General features: G+C 32.1%; 1 protein-coding gene across 1 annotated transcript; it reads left to right on the forward strand.

The window, feature by feature from the left end:
• The first annotated feature begins 2,436 nt into the window (after positions 1-2,436).
• On the forward strand, positions 2,437-12,169 carry LOC104239643 (uncharacterized). Its single transcript, XM_070157812.1, has 14 exons — positions 2,437-2,797; positions 4,169-4,432; positions 4,980-5,216; positions 5,596-5,631; positions 5,745-5,762; positions 5,867-5,899; positions 6,001-6,082; positions 6,636-7,540; positions 7,656-7,874; positions 8,348-8,866; positions 9,691-10,179; positions 10,487-10,934; positions 10,983-11,352; positions 12,041-12,169. Exons 1-14 carry the CDS (start codon positions 2,437-2,439, stop codon positions 12,167-12,169), a joined length of 4,110 nt encoding a protein of 1,369 aa, XP_070013913.1.
• The last annotated feature ends 11,664 nt before the right edge of the window (positions 12,170-23,833 follow it).

Here is a 23,833-nt window from a genome sequence, read left to right on the forward strand (position 1 = left end):
TGCAGCACTTAGCTTTCAGCTTTTTGTTTTCGTTAACATCCTATTTTTGACTCTACATATTATTAGTTCTGCCATGTAAAGTATATTAGAAAGTTTATAAGTTGTGTATGGTTAAACTTTTGGAATTTTCTTTTCGTTAAAATTATCTGTTCATTTGTACAATTATTACATTATATATGAATTGTTCTACTTATTGAGTATGCAGTTGAATGCAAATTATTCGTTAAGTTTTTGCTCTTTGTATATGTAGTTAGAGTCTTTACTTTCAGATTTTGTTCTTTATGATTCGGAGTTATGATGAGCCATGGAATTCTAATTAAGTGAAATTTATGATTAACTGTTGTGTTGTGAGCCAGAACTCCAGTTAACTGAATTGTCAACTCATCTTTGTAGATATAGTTAGAGTCATCCAATGTTATGTTATTATCCAACCCATCTCCAACTAATGATACTGTGCAGCAAAATATCCTCCTATCAGGATATAAGGAATGTAGATCTTCACAACAAAGAATCATATAATTAAGCTGCCTAAGTTCTTCACACTATACTACTAAAACTTTTAGCTTCTGCAGATGAGTGATAATGTATTTGGCCGCATCCGCTGCTTTTACTGCACAAACACATATATAGTTCAACAAATATGACATAATTGAAGTTAAAAGCAATGCTAAAAGAATTTCTCAAATAATCTTCTTATAGCAGGTATGCAGAAATATTCTTACTCTTCTAATAGGAGGTATGCATCCACAACATGCTTACATATGACATAATTGAAGTTAAAAGCAATGCTACATAATGAAGATGCTCAAACAAAAAACAGTAATCTTTAACAGCACAATATATGTCATGGAGGCCAAGTGAACACACTTAAATCCGCACTTGAACATGCAAATAAATGATGGTTAACACCACTAGATGAATATTAGTTGGCATAGCTTCCGATAGCCTACCAAGTGCTCACTGCTTGCATTCTTGAAACGACTTCTCCTGTCTGAAGGTAAAGACAATCTCCTAATGATATTGACATTTATCTGCCTCTATAGGAGATGAGTTGGAATGAAAGAAGCAAGGATGGGCACATCATACTCTGAGGTATTGTGTCATATCAATTATCAACTACAAGCTACAGCAGTATGGACACTAGCAGACAAGTCATTGCCATGTAGCAGCGTGATGGTTTTGTGAACTTACTGATATAATGTAAATGGCACCACAGGTAAGAAGCAAGTAGCTAGCTATGTTCCGGACAAGAATGAGATCATTCTTATGCCCATAATACATGTAGAAAAACAATAGCCCAATCATATGCTGCAGCTTTCACACGAATGAAAACTAGGTTTATTAACAGAACAATCTTGATGAAAGAACTAATAAAATACATGAGTTGTTTGCTGACAGAAGTAATAGCCTAACAGGCAGGCCAATCCTTTCACTCTACACCCACACCAAACTGTAATTAGTAGAAAGTCCACCCACGATTGGAATTTCTTCTCTACAATTCATAAACAGTGGTTTCTCAACAAATGTTAAGTGTGCAGGTAATACTTTCAAAAGAGAGAAGTCTGGATTGAGCTGATGGAACAATTTTGACTAAGAACACAAAGAAAAATCAAAAACTTGCATCATGAGAAGAAAATTAGAGGCAATTATCCAATAGCAATCAAACTACAAGCAACAACAACATGACAACTTATATAGACTGATAGTGTTAACCCTGTTGGATATGCAGCTCCATGGTTGAAATGGAAATTCGGAAAATGACTATGTTTCTTTATCGGATGGATGCCAACCTGGAAAGAACAGAGTTCAAGAAACAGCTTGTAAGACTTAAGTTTGCCATGATGAGTTATTTTTTCCGGGAGGGAGGATCGTTTGGTAACAACTTTTTAGTTCCTGCAACTTCACCTGATTCAGAATTCATCAACCTTATTCCTGATTCCTGATACTCGAGTTAACGTTTCAAAATTTGATTTTGCCATGTGTTGCTCCAAATTTGATGATTGAGAAGATCAGTTAAAAATAAAGGAAAAACAATATGCTCCCCATGGTTTCCATCCATGGGTGAGACTAACCTTTTGGCGAGACTCATGAAACTAAGAGCACTGCAAATCACCTTTTAGCGAGACTCATCAAACTAAGACCCAGTGAAAGGTTGAGGTTTTCGACACACACAAACCTTTCAACATTCAATAGTAAACTATTTTTTATTGTCCCATTTCTGCTTTCTTGGAAAAGGATATACACTTATGGATTTGAGAAGGAGATATGTTCAAGTGAAAGGTAAAAGGGCATGTTGCATACTAATCGTATGTCACCTGCTCGATCTTACCTTTTTTTTCTCGAGCCTTGCCATTAATAGAAATTTAACCATAATAGAGAATGAGCCAAAAAAAACAGCCTTTTCAAATTCACAAGGATGGATATTAACAAATTTTAATGGAATGCACCTCAATCCCAAACTATTTAAGATACACCTGTTCTAATCCCATCAAAGGATCTTATGGCCGAAAGTCAGCTGAAGTCTGTTTTGCAAACTTCATAGAGAAAAGTGTATCAGAAAGTGGATCGTCAGTGTTAGACGATGGAGATGCTTGCAATGCAAAAATATCCCCTTTGAAGACATATGACAAGAAGACTACATCCGCTAATAAGCAATCAGCAGTAGGAGCAGATGATGACTTCAACTTCTCAAACCAAATTCAGTTTCTCACCCCAATTTTCGGACGACCGCATACCTCAACTTCTATAAGTTTTTTTGATATGTATCCACTGCTTTCATGCTTATACGTTATCTACAGTAATTTTTCTTCTAAAATATTGTCGTAGTGTTGCTTCAAAATTTTTAGATATATATATTCCTCAAATTCTTCATCATCACACTTACATACTACTGCAGTAAAAAAGATAAAAAAAACGTGAAGGAAAAAAGAGGCGCATAACATATGCCCTCTTTTTGTCAACTGCTCTGTATTTTAGGTTTTGTTTGAAGACTGTTCAACTTTTCAAATCTAATTCAGTTTCTCACCCCAATTTTTCAACTCCTGCGTGCCTCAAGGTCAGTAAATTTTTTGGATATGTATGTCGTAGTCCTGGTTTCATGGTTTTACATTTGTTTACATTACTTTTTCTTCTAAAATTATTGTAGTCAAGGTTGTTGTGGTTGCTTCGGAAATACTGCCCTTCGACCTACAGTTTCAGAATTCTATATACTTTGTTTTGCATCCGAATCAACGGAGTGAGGGGTTGCGAAGAAGCTGTACAAAATTCAACTTTACGTTTGCAAAATACTCTTCAACTTCTCGCAACAAATTCACTTTTTACGACACTTTGACATGGAAGAAAAGAAAAATCTCGGAAGAAAAAATAGAATATGCATACAAAAGCAGAAACAGGCTAAATTTTCGTTGAACGGTATGAAATTTAACATTTAACATTATATATATCATGAGTAATATTGCAGTTCTTTAAACAATTGGACGTAAATTTGGCGTCTTACTAAATGTTTTTGTTCTACTATTTCTTCACTTTCATATATGCATTACATGCTCAAATTTAAGTATAAGTTTTAAAAATATGTGTCCTATATATTATGTTGATCCAGACATCATTGTAGTTTTTATTATGCTGTATATCGTCTTTAGTCCGAATATGCATTATTTGATATATCATTGCATAAATGTAAAATATATTATGTCATATGTTTATCATTTTTTATATGTTTAACCATCCATACATCTTATGCATTTTTAACACATTTAACATTATATATATCATGATTAATTTTGTGGTTGTTCTAGGTACTTTTGATGTTTAGTCGTACAAGTTTATCGTCTTTATTAGTCGCTTTTATACCTGCTTTACTCAGTTGCAAGTAGATAAAACTCACTATTCTAATCAGCATATGAAATGTTATATATTAACCTTTAAAGGTTGAATTGTGCGCAATTATAGTTTTGGATTCTATGAATTTTGGACATTTCAGTTGCCATTGTCTCTCAACTTTTACATTTTTATTTTTTCAATTCAACATATCAAATCTTTATACTACCCTTTAATCATGGTTATTGTTCTTAAATATCCATACATTATTTTATTATATGGATTTTGATAGTTTCCCGACCTTTTTCCAGTTATAACAGTTACCTATTAAGCGATTTATGGTTTACAGACTTTGTCCATTCTACTACTATCAGACGGAATGCTATGGAAAATGGAAAAACAGAACAATCATTAACGGACATAACAAATCGTCTGAATTCCCCTCAATTATGTAGTGCATCCATAAAGATCTCTGAACAAGTTTCATCATCTCAGTCTCAGCCACAATATCCAAATTCAACAGAACAACAACATTTTCGATATGATTTTTCACCTTCAAAATTGCAAAGCGATCATCTGTTACAGGATTTAAATGACCAACCATTGTTGCAAGGTAAATATTTGTGTAACTTTGGTTATATCTTAAATGAAAAATTGAGGAAGTCAATAAAAGTGTTGCTATTCTATCAAATAACAAAAATACAATATTTTTAACTTTTTTCCTTTTTTCTCATATGCGTAATGGACTGGCCAATAGAATAACTTAAAAGTTAAAAGGTAAATTTACTGCCATTATTTGCTTTTGTTTATTTTGTTAAGTAAGACATGTTTGTTATACATATAGAATTATTAATTTGTATGAATTTTCTAAAAGGCGTTCTACTTTTTAAATTTTATTAAGAGATTTATTTTCTGTTTTGCGATGTTAAACTTTGTTCTTATATAAATATATTTCTTTGGTTGATTAGGCGTAATATATACAATACTTTTAAATGAATATTTGTTAGCCATCTTTTAAATGCTATATATTAAGTTTGTTTACATAGAATTTATCATATAAAAATTGATTTGATAGCTTTCCTATGTTTTTGCACTTCTAACAATTAGTTTTTTTCTTTTTATTTTACTGTTTACTGAATTAGTTGATACTACTATGACAGGGAATGCTTCTGAAAAAGGGAAAATGAAACAATCATTAACGGATATAACACACCGTGTAAATTTCCCTCAATTTAATAGTACCCCCATAAAGAGTTATGGACAAGTTTCATCATGTTATTCTCAGCCACAATATCCAAAATCAATGCAACAACATAGTTTGCTATATGGTTCGTCCAGTTCAAATTTGCAGAAAGAACATCTTCTACCTGATTTAAATGAGATACCATTATTTCAAGGTAAATATTTATGTTTAATTTATTTAACTTATTTTTGACATTTGAGGAAGTAAATTTTTTCTGCCCCTATGTACATGTCCACATAAATAATGAAGTTTGTAATTTATAAGCATATAACTTATATGCAAAAGTTGAGGAACAGAATTATTTATAAAACTAAACTTTAATTTTCTTCCATTTATTTGCTTCTCTTTATTTTCTCAACTACAACATATTTGCTATTTTACAATTATACTTATATGAGTTTTGTTTTTTGGGTTGTACTTTTGCAATTTTCATTATTTTAAATGCACTCCTACAATTTCAAATTGAGTTTTGCAAAATACTTTTTCTTCAATATGAAATTGAGAAAAGGCTAACAATTAATATTTTTGTTTAGAATTTGAAGATGACAACATTGATGCTGATATACCAGGTATGCCATCGAATTTAGCACAACTCATACTCATACATACAACTTTACTACTTTTTAATTTATTCATCAACGTCAAATGCAATCCAGTGTTCAAATTCATGATGCAAATGAAGATGATGATGTTTTTGAAGGTATTCACATATAAACTTATCAACGTTCCATAGTGTCAAAATGTATTAACAGTTCCACATATATTAAATTTTAAATTCTAATAACTAATTATTATTATTTTTAGATGATGAAGTACAGAGCTGGATGACCAATGAAGGTAAGTATGACATAACTTAAAGTTACATATACAACATACTTTTACTTTCTATATAATAAGTACTTTAACTTTATCTGTTTTTTTTACTCTCATAAAACCAGAATACTGGGATATAGGAGATGCCAATTATGAATGTGAATATTGTGGGGCATATTTCTGGTTTGAGAAAAGAGTTGAGAAGAAGTATAAAAAAAAACCCAATTTTCACTTTGTGTTGTGGTCGTGGTAAAATCAAGCTACCAAATCCAAAGGAGCCTCCTTCGATTTTGAAGGATTTATTGTTTGGATCAGGTTAATAGATAAATTCATTTCATTAAAACAACGATACTATGATTTTTGCATATATACATCTTCTTTAACCAAACCTAATTTCATGAAGGTGTAAAAAGCAAATATTTCAAAGAGAACATTCGAACATATAATTCTATATATGCATTTACATCAATGGGAGGGAAGGTGGATTTCTCTATCAACAAAACAAAGGGACCTAGAATATTCAGATTGTCTGGGCAAAATTATCATCAGATTGGAAGCTTATTGCCTCCGGAAGGATCTTCTCCCAAATTTGCACAATTGTATATCTATGACACAAAAAATGAGGTGGAAAATAGAATTCATGCTATCAGGTTAACATAGAGAATTGCTAAGTCAAAATATTTTAAAATTATATTTTTTTAAGACATAAATTTTTAGTTGAAGTCAATATTTTCCTTTACATCCGTGGTGAAATGAGCAGTCAACTTCATGCTGAAATTGTGAATGACTTGAGGCAAATGCTTGATGAAAACAATGTTCTTGCAAAGTCATTTAGAATGGTAAGAGATCAATTTCAAACAGACGGGACCTCAAATGTTAGACTTAGATTGATTGGGAAAAGAGGCTCTGATGGAAGAAGATACAATTTACCAACAGTTTCAGAGGTAGCTGCTTTGATAGTTGGAGATTTTGAACAAACAAGGTCTGACAGAGATATCACAGTTAAAAGCCAATCTGGACAACTACAAAGGATAAATGAATTAAATGCGGCATACTTAGGTTTGCAATATCCATTATTATTTCCGTATGGTGAAGACGGATACCGAGAAGATATTCCTTTAAATGATATTGATGATTCAGCCGGTGGAAGGAAATGTGTTAGCACGCGTGAGTACTTATCATATAAAATTCAAGAAAGGAAGGATGAAGTTCCTTCAATTGTGTCAGCTAGAAGATTATTTCAACAATTCTTGGTAGATGGTTATACAATGATGGAATCTTCTCGATTGAGGTTCATTAGGCTTCATCAAAAACAATTGAGAGCACACTTTTATAATAGGTTACAAGATGCTGTTTTACATGGGGACATAGAACCTTCTTCTCAAGGACAAAGAGTTATACTCTCTTCTAGCTTTACGGGAGGTGCACGTTACATGTTGCAAAATTATCAAGATGCCATGGCAATTTGCAAATGGGCGGGGTATCCTGATTTGTTCATCACATTTACTTGCAACCCAAAATGGCCTGAGATTACTAAATTTGTGGAGAGTAGGGGCTTATCTCCAGAAGATCGTCCCGACATTTTAACAAGGGTTTTCAAAATCAAGCTCGATCGCATGATAAAGGATCTACGCGACAATAAGGTTTTTGGAGAAGTAAAAGCAGGTAAAATTTTTATGTTCTACAAAATTATTATGTTTGCACATTCATTTTCTTATATGCTAATATTAAAATAACTAATATATAAACTTAACAATCTAATTACATCTTTATTCTTCAGTGATATATACGGTTGAATTTCAAAAGCGGGGCTTGCCTCATGCACACATCTTGCTTTTTCTTGTGAATAAATACCCAACTGTCGGAGATATTGATGGAATAATTTCAGCAGAATTACTAGATAAAAAAGTAGATCCTTATTATTATAATGCTGTTACAAATTTCATGATGCATGGTCCTTGTGGTACTGTTAGAAAATCTTCTCCTTGCATGCAAAATGGTAGATGCACAAAGCACTTCCAAAAAAATTTATGTTATCAACCACAATTGATGAAGATGGGTATCCAATTTATAGAAGAAGGGATGATGGTAGAACTGCAAATAGAGTAGGTATTGCGTTGGATAATAGGTATGTTGTACCACACAATAGATTTTTATTATTAAAGTATGGTGCACACATTAAAGTGGAGTGGTGTAATCAATCACGATCCATTAAGTACTTATTTAAGTATGTTAATAAAGGTAATGATCGTGTCACGACAGCTTTTTCTCAAACTGTAAATAATGAAGACTCGGGGGTGGTTGATGAAATAAATATGTATTGTGATTGCCGATATATATCACCTTGTGAAGCTACTTGGAGAATTTTTAAATTCTCAATACACCATAGAGAACCATCTGTAGAAAGGCTATCTTTTCACCTACCAAATAATTAGACGGTCATATTTTCGGATGATGATCCAATTGATGCAGTTGTCAATAGACCAACCGTTAAGGAATCTATGTTTGTAAGCTGGTTTGAAGCTAATAAGACTTTTGCTGAAGCAAGAGAATTGACTTATGCAGAATTCTCTCTAAAGTTTGTGTGGAAACAAAACCTAAAAAAATGGGAAAAAAGAAAAACTTCTGCATTTTCTATTGGGAGAATATTCTTTGTTCCACCTTCCTTTGGCGAGCAATATTACCTTAGATTGTTGTTAAATATAGTTAAAGGTCCAAAAGGCTATGAGGATTTAAAAAAAATCAACGGTTCTGATCATGAGACATTTAGAGATGCATGTTATGCTTTGGGTTTATTAGATGATGATAAGGAATACGTGGATGCTATCATGGAAGTAAGTAATTGGGGAATGACATCATATCTTAGGCAATTATTTGCTATGCTACTTTTATCAAATTCAATGTCACGTCCAGAAAGTGTTTGGCAAGCAACATGGCATTTACTATCAGAAGATATCCTTTATGAAGAAAGAAGAATATTAGATCACCCGGGTATGTATTTAATGGTTAAAGTTTCCAGTTATGATATGACAATTCTGAATAATGGCTGATTTGCTTAACTTTGTTACTTAGCTTTATTTTTAATTATTTAATTCATATTAACCTGATTGTTCATTTATTTCTTCTTTTTGGTTTTTCAACATCATACAAAATTCACTCCACAACTTAAGGTTCGTTAAGCAATATTTTCTTATTTTCATATATTTTTAATATAACGTTGTGTTTACATCATAGGAATAATATTGGTACTAATTAATATATTTTCCAGACATAAAAAGTAATAGAAAATTAATGCATTGTGTTTAATGCCCTAAAACTTTGGGAAAGGCTATAATCGCTTTTATGCATTCTCTACTTTATTTGAAAAAATTTCAATTCATTTTTTTAGGATAGCAAATACTACTTTTTATTTATAGGTTATGAATAATAATATGCATAAAATTAATAATAATTTTTACAAATTAAAATACCACATGGTTTGAACTATATTATTCGTTCAAATTCTATGTACGTTAAATGTGTTTAAAATTAATGTACACTACTATTGAACAATATATTTTTTCGTTAATTTTATTTTTAATTTCATGTGGCTAAAGTAAACTTTACCATTTAATTGTATTTAATTATTTTACATTATAATGTTATTTCAGAAGCTTACCTAACAGATGAATAATTGAAAAATCGTTGTTTGCAAAAGCTTGAAACTTTTTTGAAAGGTTGTCGAAGAATTTTTATGGATTTTCCAACAATGCCAAGGCCTGTTTATAATACGGATTAATTGTATTTAATTATTTTACATTCTAATGTTATTTCAGAAGCTCACCTAACAGATGAAGAATTGAAAAATCATTGTTTGCAAAAGCTTGAAACTTTTTTGAAAGGTTGTGGAAGAAGTTTTCTGGATTTTCCAACAATGCCAAGGCCTGTTTATAATACGGAAGAAGTTGATAACAATAATAGATTAATACGGGATGAATTGCGTTATAATAAACGCGCTTTGGCAGAGGAACATCAACAATTAGTAAAGAATTTGACAGATGAGCAAAAGTCAGTTTATGAAAAAATAATAAGAGATGTGAATGAAGACAAAGGTGGGTTTTTCTTTTTATATGGTTTTGGAGGAACGGGCAAGACTTTTATTTGGAGAACTCTATCTTCTGCCATAAGATCTAGAGGAGATATTGTCTTAACTGTTGCATCTAGCGGGATTGCATCTTTGTTGTTACCAGGTGGTCGAACAGCTCATTCAAGATTTGTGATTCCTCTAAATGTAACTGAAGATTCAACATGTAATATAAAGCAAGGTACTCCTTTAGCAAAATTTAATTATTAAGGCAAAGTTGATTATCTGGGATGAGGCACCCATGATGCATAGATATTGTTTTGAAGCTCTTGATAAAACTTTAAGAGATATTCTTAGGTTTAAAGATGCATCTAATTTACACTGACCATTTGGGGGTAAAATAATTGTTCTTGGTGGTGACTTCAGACAAATATTACCTGTTATTCCAAAAGGTAGTAGGCAAGATATTGTTAATGCTTCTCTCAATTCTTCTTATTTGTGGCCTCACTGTCAACTGTTAAAGTTAACAAAGAACATGAGATTGCAAGGTAATGAAATAGGGACACATCTAGATGAGTTGAGAGTTTTTTCAGATTGGATTTTGGCAATTGGCGATGGTATAGTTGGTACTTCTGTTGATGGCAATGAAAAAGTCCAAATACCAGATGATCTTTTGATAAAACAATCCGTTAATCCAACATCTGCAATTGTAGAAAGTACGTATCCGAATTTCAACAGTCGTTGCAATGATATAGGATACCTACAACAAAGAGCCATTCTGACTCCAACTCTTGATATGGTGGAATCAATCAACGAATATATGATTTCCCTTAATGAAAGTACTGAGAAATCATATTTGAGTTCCGATACAATCTGCAACTCTGACAGTACTTATTCAGCACTGGAACATGTACACACTCCTGAATTCTTAAATACAATTAAATATTCTGGAGTTCCAAATCATGCTCTTACGCTAAAGGTTGGTATTCCAGTAATGTTATTAAGAAATATTGATTAGTCAACATGATTATGTAATAGAACAAGGTTGATCATAACTAAACTTGGAAATCAAGTTATTGAAGCAAAGGTTTTAGCGGGACAGATGGCTGGACAAAAAGTGTTTATTCCAAGAATGACATTGACGCCATCTGATGCTAGAATTCCATTCAAGTTCCAGCGAAGACAATTTCCAATCATTGTATCTTTTGCCATGACAATCAACAAAACCCAAGGACAGTTATTGTCTCACGTGGGATTATTTTTTAAAAAATCAGTTTTTACACATGAACAACTATATGTTGCTCTTTCTCGAGTGACGAGTAGAAAGGGATTAAAAATATTGGGTTGTGATGACGATGGGAATATAACTACTGAAGCTACAAATGTTGTATTTAAAGAAGTTTTTCGAAATTTAGTCCAACACTCGAAAGATAATCAATATCTTTTTTGAGCTTTAAGTACAACTTTTGTTACTGAGATTCATTAACCAAGTGCGACAATAGATGTTGACAACATATCTGAAGCATGTAATAGGTACGCTTTACTTTTCTGCTCTTTTCTTATATATTTCTCTATTTCTCTATTCTGTATATAAATTAACTTTTTTAAAAATATTACAAATATAGATATGTCATGATTTGCCATAATATGGATTAACAGACTTCTTACATCGCATTTTTGAAGAGGCAATGAATTTCATATACGAATTTGGTTTTAATATGCTAATTCATCAACCGGACATTGTGAAATTTCATAAAATGTAATTGGATTAAATAAACTTATGGATGTTTCAATGTACTGGTAATCGGTCTACTAATATTTTGGTTTGAAATATAGTTAGTGTGATAAGCATCCACTTTTTTACAAATTAATCAGCTTTATTGTTGGTTCTCATAGCAGATGCATTGGAACGAAGGGAGTAACTTGGCATCCAGTTGACTATCATGTTACTTGCAGTTCCAGAAGTGAATTTCTTTTGTGTTTCTGTGTGTGTGTGAGATAGGAGAATAACTAGAAACATATTTAAGTTTTACGGCTTTGAACTGATTCACATAAATGAGAGTGAGTTGTGCAGATACCAATTAAATGGTTTTTGCAAACAGGTCGTTACAGGGATTGCTTTGCCATCAAGCTCGGATAAGCTTTATTCAGGGAGTACAGATAAGATAGTAAGAGTGTGGGATTGCCAATCTGGACAGGTTCTCCTCATTCGTTTCCATTTCAGTTTTTGAAGTTATGAAACACGAAAACTGGTATAGGAAAAATGTCTTTGTCGCTTGAAATCTTGATACTGTATAAAATTCACTGGGAAAACTAGGAAAGAATGTTACTTGCACGTCTCTGCTTCTTTCCCTGCTAGCTGAACTAAGCACGTTTCTCTATTAGTTCCTGTTAAAAAGCATGGGAGTCAAGGCTTTGCTTTTTATTGTTGAATTCATGGTGAAAATAAACAAGGAAAGAGATTAGTGCAGAATAGTAATGTTATGTTTTGGTTGCATTAGATCTTAATAGCACACACTGCCTCAAAGATAAGGAGTTCCAGTTTAGCATGTTACAAACATATAAATTTAAGCTACTTCCTTGCTGAAGGAAGAAGTAAAATGGAAAGAAAATATTGATTTAGTTTGACAATTTGTAGGAAAACAAGCTGTCAATGGAAAGTGTGAAAGTCTAAGCTACCCAGAGAGGGAAAAAATATGTTTGAAGCTGAATTTAAAGGAAAGACATCTTGGAACTTGTAATATATCATGTCTATGTGATACACATTCTTCCAGATTTCCATTTCAAGATAGTCAATAAATCTCTTCCCTCTGAAAACATTTGGATATGCTAATTGGAAACGATCAAGTTTCTTTCTATAATATATATAAATGAACTATCTGAACATGTATAAACCATATTAACACCATATATTTTATGTTCTTCGTCTTGGCATATTAATAAATACTGTGTATGATCACTTATTCGTTTGAATATCCGAAATTGCAAAAATCTGTAGACACTTATCACTAATTTTGGATGTGTATAATTGTTTTGTGACTTGGTAAGTATATGTCTAATTTCAGAAAAGCAGAGTTTGTGCAAATAGTTCGACGTCTAAGCTTTAGTTCTCGACAGCAACCACAAAATACAAGGGAGCAGCGATGCACAAATATGGAAGAAAAATGGGAAGCTTATTTTTTCCACTTTCTTAGTGCAACAGAAGGGAGGCAATTACTAATTTTGAAGTGACCACATATGAAGGGGAATTTAAGCGGTTTCATATGTTCAAAAATTGTCAGGGTTCAATGATGATTTACTGATCGACGATTATAAGTTCCTTACGAGAAAAGAGCAGGACATTCCTCAAATTGTATGAGATATTAAGAACACTTTGGTTAATCAAACACTATGTTTTGTTTGACAGTGTTGGATCAATAATGTTATAATATGTTTTACTCCCTTCCTGTTGCTCTTTTTCGTCTAAATGATCTATAACCCCCTTTAGTTATTAAAGCTTAATGGCGTTATAGTGCTATCATTTCCTGTTTGTTAAGAAAGTTTTGCTTCTTCAACAGTAAAAATTGTCATAACAGGCTGCTGTACTATTTTGGATATTAATCAAAATGATATTATCATTTTTGTTTCACCTGTAGCATACAGTTCAAGAAACTCTTTGTTACGTCTTTTCCGTTTTACGTTATGCGCAATCTGACAAAATCTGCTTTGCTCAAAAATAGCATTTGGCAAGCTTGGGTGTAACAAGATACACGACAACTAACGGACCATATAGCAGACAACTAACAGACCGTATTCACGCTTTGCTGCATGGAAGAAAGCATCGAAATCTCCAGTTGGTATAATATCCAGTAGCGAATCTGAGAAATTCTTCAACAGTAGATTTAAGGAATAAACACAGTCTATGTTTTCCGAAAATTCTGTCTCACGCATATCTCCCATGATCTCCCACTCCCACACAACACTCCTCACATCCCAACCATATCCTTCACGTCCCATTCCCAATCATCCCCATTTTCCCACTATAATAATCCCATCATCTATCTTCTATCTATATAAAGAACACAAATATAGAGGGGTCAGATGAAGAAAACATTAGAGAATAACCAAAAAGAGAGCTTTGTCCCATAATATTAGGTAACAATTATCTTTGCAAAGCCTTCTCAATTTGACTACACTATACTTCTCTATTTTACTACAATATAGTGTATACAAATACTTTTTAACAAGCCTCTATCATCAACAAAATTCTGTTCAATAGATGGTTGTACAACTTGTGACAACTACACCAGTTACGACTGAATTTAACATGGAAGAAGAGAAGAAACAAGGCAGAAAAAATCGAATGGATATACAAAAGCAGAAACAGTCTAAATTTTCTCCCGATAACAACGGTATGAACTTTAATCCACTGTTTACAGATTTGCGATTTGCATAATTGTTGCTTACAGATGGTCTCTTTGTTCAATGCTTACAAATACTCCATATTTCCTACTTTGTTTATTTTTCTCTGATTTTCCTTGGGCTAATTAACAAACCTCATTCTTTATTACAAGTGGAATGGCCATAGAGTGGAAGGAAAAGTTAGAATTAGCAGAAGAGTAATGGCAGTTGTAAATGCAGCGTCGACGTCGATATTATAAAATTTAAAACAATCAAGCTTTTAACAGAATTCTCTTTTGTTATGTAGTGGTGAAGCAGCCTAGGAATGTACTTTTTTTTACGCAGTTGAATATAGTTTATAACGGTTCAGTTGCTGTGATATTTGCTATGCAGTTGCTCTATCAATTTGCACTCTTTAACTTGAATTAGGCTGCTATTGGAATTGCATTTGGCGTATACATAATTACTGGACTTTTAGGTATTACTCTTTCTTTTCACATAAACTTGTGTCATACAAGTTTCAAATTTCCAAAATAGTTACAACGGTTCCAACAATCAAAGTTGTGCAATTTCTCTTAATGTTCAGTTTTCTTACTTTCTTTTTTGATTATCATGGATATTGGATGGCTTAAAAGCTCTATCAATGTTCAACGTAGACTTCCATAAGTTATTAGTTAAGTTAATTTTATGTAATCTATTGGAATTATTGTTTTTTTTTACAATATGGAGTCATATCCTTTTACAATTAATTGTGATATATGTTGTCACATTTATCGGTTTTAGCTATTCTTATGGTTTCCTTTGTCCTATTTCAGATAATAAACAAGGAGAACTTCCAATTACTACAACTGCGACTTCTTGAAGTCAAGGAACGGGACAACGTAGAAGGGTACGTCGTCGCAGCATTTATTCGTATAATGATTCTGACTCTAAGGCTGAAGTCATTAGGAATCTCCCAAGGCCAATACAAAATAAGTTAAGGGATCGAAGGGCTGAACGAAGGGAAAGAGAAAAGAAATTTAGAGAGCTTAGTAGGGGTGGGCATATATCGGGTAAAACCGATAACCCGAACCGTTAATTCTTTATTGGGTTATCGGTATTGGGTTATTGGGTTAACGGTTCGGTAACGGGTTAAATTTTTTTTTATTGGGTTATCGGTTCGGGCTCGGTTTGCATTTTTGTTATTGGGTAAAAACCGATAACCCAATAAGAATGATGTAATTTACTAATTTATCCTTAAGTATATACTAGGGTTATTTATTTTCCTAATTCCCTCTTCACTCTTCAGTCTTCAGTCGTTTGTCTCTCAGTTCTCATTCTTGTTTCCGTCACAGCCCCCAAGAGTCAAGACGCAAGACTCACCACCAGTTCTCCGCCAGACATCAATAGATACTACACAGAAATGGGAGCGTGCTGTTGTTAAGAAACAACAAAAGTTGGCAGTTTACACGTTCTGGCAGTTTGATTTCTTTGTTTTATATATTGCAATATTTTTTTAGTTGTTTTATGTTATCGGGTAAACCGATAACCGAACCGATAACGATATATAACTGATAACCAATATCTTATCGGTTTGGTTATCGGATTATGATATTTGTAAACCGATAACCGATAGGCAAAACCGATAATGTTCAAAATCGAACCGAACCGACCGATGCCCACCCCTAGAGCTTAGGGCTTCACTAGCTAAATATATTGAAAATTATAAGTTTACCCGAGATGCACTAATTGATGCTATTGACCAAAATAAACTATCTGATTGGAAAGCCTTAGCAATATTACTAGATTCACTTGGATAACCTTTAGGTAGTATTTTAACTGATGTTTATCACGAGGTTTGGCCAAGTGAACCTTTTTGGGTTTATGTTCTTAAATTTGAAGCTGAGTGGGAGAACCGTTTGTACAACTATTTGTAATTTTTTTAATTAATGAAACTTTGTTATTTGTTTGCAACATTACCTGTCATTTTACTCTTCATTTTTTCTTAAGAGTATTACATAAAGAACATAAAGGAATAATAGTAACTTATTCCTTCAACTAATGCAATTTTAACGACATATCCAATGTGTTAAAAAGAGGATTAACATAAAAAGACAGATTAGTTTACGCTGTTTACTTGATTATATATACTCCTCATGTCAAGTAATAATTTACAATCTGTTTTGCTTATTTTCAAATCAAAATTTAATGAGGAATCTAGCTATATTTAAGTAGTTACAAATATTAATTCATCCAAAGTATACTTGCCGTAGAGTATTACTGTACAATTAAGTGTTAAAATAAACGATGAATATTTTTGTTAGTACTGTAACTTTAAAACCTTTGTTAGAAGGATATGAAACTTATGCTAGAAGGAAAGTGTTGAAAATATATTTGCACTTATCTGAGCTCTATAATTTGCTCCTCATAAAATCAAAGTGTTTATATATGAATCGCATTTATTTTGCTAAGCCAAAAGTTTAAGCTTCACTTGTGCTCCATTGTCATAGTAAGTGCAGTACTTTGAAGCTTTGAATAATTTTGGAAAATACGAAAAATGAGGCAAAAAACATTTTATTTATACTTTAGGTTTAGTGGTTTAACATTTCCATATTTTAGAGAAGTGCTTCTATCGAGGATAACGAAAAATTGTCGGTAGGGGTAAAACTTATTTTTCTTTAAAAAAGTTGTTGGGAGTATTTTTTAGTAGTTACACTTTTTTTTTGGTTATACATTATTTTATATATATTTTTTCTACTGACTATTCTCATTGGTATTAGACTACTTGATGCTATTCTGTTGAGAGATTTTCATTGGGTGGGACTAGCGTGGTAAGCTCGAGTGCAATAAGAGGATGATGGAGTTGAGCTACGATTTTATTGATTCTCTCAAGACTTGGTTGATGATTTGTCCCCAAGAAAATCGAGAAATTATGCAATATTTTTTGGTTGATTATTACTTCATTTCTTAAGAAAATGGGAATACCCTATTTTGGATCTCAAGCATACTTTCAAGGATGACTTTTTCAAGCTATTTTTCGGTCATTATATTTGTCATTGCACATGTTTTATTTGGTACATGCAGGGCAGTCCTGCTTTGAAGGATGAAAAATGATCAAGATTAAAAAAACTTTGCGGTTTGTGTTGGAAATGCTTAAAATAGAATTTTGTTCGAGTTGGGCGCCTTGATGAAGCTTCGTTTGGGACTGGAACTGAAATTAGATTTAACTGAAATTAGATTTAACTGAAATTTTGTTGTTGCCCATTCTAAGTCATGTACCTATCGTGCTTAAAGACCTATTTTTACCCTTTTAAGGCCTTGGTAAGGTTTTGCTGCTTTTTGGATTGAGACTCTTTATGGGGAACATAGGAATGCTCTTTTTTATTTTTATTTTTTTTATATATTATTTATATTGAATTTCTTCTAAATTTCAGACAATTTTTATACTTCACTTTTACATGAGTACATAAGATGAAAGTTCATCTATTTATTTTTTTAATTAATTCTTTTGAATGCGATCAGTAAATTTAGTCTATAATATACGTCGGTTTCTATTATGCCTTATTGTATTATTTTTATTTGCAATGAGCCGCGCATCGCGCGGGTACGTTTACTAGTAACTAAAAAGCGATCAACCAGGCGATAAATAATACAATGACGATCTCTGATTTTACCAGGATTTCTCACTTTATAAAACGATCTTGGTAGTGACTAGTAAGCGATCAACTGAAGATCACTTAGGCGATTATAGATAATAATGAGCAATTTTTTGATAATACACATGCTATCTATAATTTGTAAGGATTTCCCATGCTATAAAATGCAATCTTAGTAATAACCAATAAGCGATCAATCAGAGAGCACTTAGACGGTCATAAATAATATATGGGCGAGTAATAACCAACAAACGATCACTTAGGCAATCATAAGTAATACATGGACGATTTATAAGTAACACAAAGGCAGTCTATGATTTCACTAGGGTCTCTCACCTTATTAAAATAATTATGGTGGTAACTAATAATAAGCGGCAAACCGAAGATTACTCAGGGGATCACAAATAGTATCTAATAATTTCTGATAACACATAGGCAATCTAAAATTTCATCAGGATCTCCTACTTTATAAAATAACAAATTTTGTAATAACTAATAGGTGATCAACCAAAATTATTTAGGTGACCATAAATAATACATAAGCTACTTCTAGATAACACATAAGTGATCTATGATTTTATTAGGGTCTTTCATATTATTAAAAAGGATCATGATAATAACTAACAAGTGACAAACTGAAGATCACTTAGGCGATCAGAATTAATACATGAGCAATTTCTAAGTAATACATAGGCGATCTATTAATTCACCAGGATCTCACACTTTATAAAATAACGATCTATGTATAAAATAATAAGTGATCTACCGAGATCACTAAGTCGATCATAAATAATACATGTGTGATTTCTAGGTAACATATATGTGATCTATGATTTTACACCAAATTTTTCACTTCACAACGAAAACAAATCCTATAATAACTAACAAAAAATCAACCGGAGATCACTCAGGTGATTACATAAATAATACATGAACGATTTTTAGAAAATACGCAATCTATGATTTTACCTGGATTTCTCATTTTTTTAAAAATAATCCAGGTAATAATAAATAAACAATTACTCGGAGATCACTTAGGTGATGATTAGTGATGACAAAATGGTTAAAAAAAAATGGTATCCACCATTATCCATAAAAAGTAGGTTGGATAATGAACTTTTTAAAAACGGGTCAAATATGGATTAGAACAATATTATTCACTTAGAAAATGGATAACCAATAGATAACTAATAAATTTTGGGAAACTACCAGCTATGTCCATTTATAAGTAACTTATTGCAAAAATTGGCCAATTCATAAAAGATTACTAATATTAGCCAATTAGCTATTTGTAGTAAAGAAGAAAAAAAAGTTAATTTTTTTACTTTCTTTTGAGTGGATGTTATTAGAATAGATTGGGTATATCTTAAAAAGTTTGACTCTCAGTTTTGAGATGACTTGGCGGAGTTTTGAGGTGGTTTGAATTGAAAATTTGAAGTAGAAGATGAAACATGAAAAAACATGATGTGTGTCACATATGTATCATATTTATATCACATGTATACATGCATGATACATGTGTCGCATAAGAATTTTTTGTACTCGATTTTAACTACGAATTACCAAATCACCTCTAATCTTCTTTAAAATTTGTATATTGACTCATCTATATGTTTTCAATGATTTTCAACCATACCCATTGAAAAAGGTCATTTTTTGCTTAGATTTTTTTAATCTTGTATATTTTTTTGTATTTTATCACCTTGTTTGTTACCTCATCCATGATTTTTTTTCTTGTCTTACATCTGATATTGTTGATTACGCTTAAAATATGGAAGAAGATTTTTGCGTGTGATTCTTAGAGAGAAAGAGCCTTATTTTTTTGGGTTTTTAATTTTTATATGTGCTTGGCTAGTTTTGGTAAGTCTATGATTGATAGCTAGAGGCTGGTAAGTTTGAACTTATTTGGAACATTTTTGTAAGATTCCCTTTAACTTTTATATTTGTAAAGCCTCAAATTAGAGGTTCCTCAAGTTTAGGAGACTAGGAATTCTCTCAAAAAGTGATCATATTCAAGAAACCATGGATAATGTGGATATCCATATTATCCCCGATTAGCCCTTTTTTGTCCGTATTAAATATGGATCGGGTCGAATAATTTATCCATATATGCATTACCCATAGCCGACCCGCCTATATCCGACCGACCCGCCTATTTGTCACCCCTAGTGATGATAAATAATACATGAGCAATTTATAGATAATACATAAGTGATATATGATTTCACTGGTATCTCTCACTTTATAAAAAAACAAGGGAGAATTACATCCCTTATCACTTGGCCCAAAAAAAGCCATCATAAAATGGCCCACATTTGAAGCTCTTACCCAGGTGTAGCCCAGGTTGTACATAACCTGAAAATTACTTTCCACTAGTTAGCCCGCCCCTTTTTTTCTTCGTTCTTCGTTCTTCTTCTTCTTCTTCTTCTTCTTCTTCTTCTTCTTCTTCTTCTTCTTCTTCTTCTTCTTCTTCTTCTTCTTCTTCTTCCCGTGTCAGCCTTAACACCACAAAATTTCTCTACTATTGTTCTTCTCCTTCAATTCTTTTCCGAATTCCAATGGTTAACTAAGGATTTGAAAAATAAAAGTCACCATTATAGGTGGTTCAAAGATTCGATTTCAGAAATTGAGCTTTTCGATTTGTTAGTTGTTTGAAATGAGTGTTGTCGTAATTGATTGGAATCATCAAGATGAGTTCAAAACTTAAATTTTAAGTGATTTAGAGTAGATTTAAGTTATATTTGAGTTAAATTTCAGAGGATGCCCAAGAAAGAAGAAGAACACGTGAAACTCCATAGATAGGATTCACTTGTATAATAATGTATAATAAATAGTGTATAATAGTGTATAAACACCTCTTACACACTATTGTATACAAGGTTGATACATTATTTACAGATATTTGGTGAATTTCTCGCATTTTCTTCTTCTTATTCTTCTTATACACCTATATACATAGTGTATCAAGAATATTTTCACTCTGTGATTATACATCTTTATACAACTATATACATAATGTACTTCTTTGTATAAAAGTGTATAAGCATCTCTAACGAAATTTTTATATGGTTTTCACTTGCAATTCTTGTATAAAACTAGTCCCCAACAAATAACTTCAAACTTTGTATACAACCTACTTAAACTATTTCTAATAAGTTCAAACAATACCCATTCCAAATTTCTCACAAAATCATAATCGAAATTTAACAAGATTAGCATTAAAAGAGATGAGATTTTAGGTTTCTCGCGTCTGTTTTTGCGTTTTGTAGTTGTAATAGGTATGTATAAACCTGAAGATATACAAAATCAGAAAAATAATAATTCGGAGAAGTATTGATTATGGAAGAAGGCATGAGTGTTGACTGGATATCTCAATCAATGGTTACAATAAAAATGGGGACCTGATTTTTGTTTTCATTTTTGTTTGCATATGATTCTTTTTTATTAATTAAATTAAATATTTATGGGTGAAAAATGAGGAGAGAGCTACAATAGGGGTAGGTAGGTGACGGAAAAATAAATGAGGTTGTTATAATTAGAGGGAATGAGAGAAGAAAAGATCTTATTAAGGCTATACATTTGCAAACTTGCACCTAGGCTAAAATAGCGCAAGATCAACTTATGAAGTGCATTATTCTGTAATTTTGTCAAAAAACAATCATACTAATAACTAACAAGCGATCAACCGATAATTATTTAGTGATCATAAATAATACATAGGCGATATAAGATTTCAATATGATATCGCATTTTATAAAAAAAAATGATCCTCATCATAACTAAATCAACTGGGGATCACCCCGGGATTATAAATAATACATAAGCAATTTCTAGATAATATATATTTATGATTCACCGGGATCTCCCACTTTATAAGAAAAATATCCCAATAATAACTAATATACAATCAACTATAGATCACTTAGAAGATTATAAAAAATAAATGAGCAATTTCTAAATAACACATAGACCATCCATAAATTACTAGGATCCCGGACTTTATAAAAATATGATTATGATAATAATTAATAACCAATCGACGAAAGATAAGTTAGATGATCTAGTGCACGAGATATTAGAAAATAAAAAGTACTATCATATTCCCCATTTTTACTTAGTGAACCGGAAAATAAGATACGCAGTAGTATACTAATCAAAGAGATCAATGCAATCAGTTGACCGGACATCATAGTAGCACCCAAATTCAAGTTCTCTATTGCCTCTCAAACCGTAAGTCCTCCTTTTGAATTAGAAAAAGGCCTTTTTTAATTTCATTTTCATTTTTGATACAATTTGAACTGCTCAAAATTTTGATGAGGCGTATTCCTAGTTGATACTGATACTTGGGCTCTATTAGCTTCACAATGCGTAGCAAATAATCGAGATGAATCTTTTAAAGAAATGGGCTCGAGAGAACTGAAAGGATAACTAGTTTGGAATTGAGGCTTAGTTGATTGATTTTTATTACTGATATTTATGCTGATAAGAATGCTTATGGGTGCTTTCGGCTGATTAGCTTAGCTAATTAAGCTTTTAACTGCTTTTATCTTTAATAAATGGTTGGTTTTCAAGTTGTAATATCATAGCCACAGTGTTTTAATTTGAGATTGTTTTTGGTCCATAGAGATATCATAATTACTTCATTGTTAAACTGAAAGCAAAGGAATTAGGCCTTTTGTAATGGAGTAGGAAGAAGAATCAGCTTATAACGGCCAAAGGTACCTCACTCACGTCCTCCCTCTTTCCCAATTTGATGATAACCTCCTTTTATCAGGTCATCTTTTATACTGCACTACTAAAAAGTGAGATACAGTACTGCACTTGAGAAGCGTGTTGAATATCAATTAAACAACTACTATAGGTGTAAGTAACTGTTTTTTGCATAATTCGTGCGTTTCGTGAAAAAGATTTATTTTTATTGTTTTTAAAATCAATCGTACGCTATTTTGATTTTCTGGGTATTTTATTTTTGGAACTTGCTAAATTTTTCTCCCTTTTATTGCTTTGTGATGAAGAGATTTTTGTTTTGCTCTAGAATTGCTTAATGTTCCTTTGTCAGGTCATTATTAGTAGTTGAAGTTCTTTCTTCATATTGTCTTAAATACCCATAACTCTGTAGGCCTGGTTAATAGTGTTTGTGCAATTTGCATTTCAGGCAAGAATTATGCTTGGAAATTGCTTTTTTTGGTGGAACTTGTTACTTAAGGTCTTGTGAAACTTGAGTATGTAGATTCTATTTTTCTTTGAAGAAATAAAAGTTGCATTCTTTGATTGATGGATCCGTTTTTCTTACTCTCAAATTGTCTCTCTCTCTTTCTGTGACCTGCTGCTCTTATCACAATCGAAACACAAGCTTGACTTAAATTTCATGGAATCTTCTTCAAAATGGAAAATTCACAGCTTTTCCTTCTTCCATGTTGGTCAGGAAATGGAATTCTGGAGCTTTTCATCTTGCATGCCACAAAAATACAAAGCTGTATCCAATGGCCATTTGATTTAACTGTGACATTAATATTTCACATCATCTTTCTCCCTTTCCTTTTATGTAATTTTGATATAACATGCATTAAAATGAGGTAAACACGTTCCTTTCATAATCATAAATTGAAATGCAAATTAGCTAGTTATAATGATGTTGGATGACCTACGACTCTATGAGATTCTAATCTCTAACTTATGTTTATGAGAAGCAATTTGGGAATGTTTGAGAGGATAAAAACTGAGCATTGGTGAGGAGAAGAAAAATACAGCGAGAAGTTTTTTTATATAAGGTCTAAAGGTGATTTAGGAAATTACTCACAACAACATACTTCTTACGAAAAGCTTACAAATAGGTTAGCGATCTCTTAGAGGTTGTTTGGTTAGCAACTAGTTACACAT

This window comes from Nicotiana sylvestris, chromosome 9 (assembly GCF_000393655.2).
Source record: "Nicotiana sylvestris chromosome 9, ASM39365v2, whole genome shotgun sequence".
Taxonomy (NCBI): domain Eukaryota; kingdom Viridiplantae; phylum Streptophyta; class Magnoliopsida; order Solanales; family Solanaceae; genus Nicotiana; species Nicotiana sylvestris.

Bases quoted from the DNA above. Each gene is read 5' to 3' on its own strand.
- LOC104239643 (XM_070157812.1), top strand. From the start codon at position 2,437: ATGGAATGCACCTCAATCCCAAACTATTTAAGATACACCTGTTCTAAT. The intron at 7,541-7,655 runs GTAAAATTTTTA...TTTATTCTTCAG, and splicing joins TTTTGGAGAAGTAAAAGCAG to TGATATATACGGTTGAATTT. The intron at 10,180-10,486 runs GTACTCCTTTAG...TGAGATTGCAAG, and splicing joins AACATGTAATATAAAGCAAG to GTAATGAAATAGGGACACAT.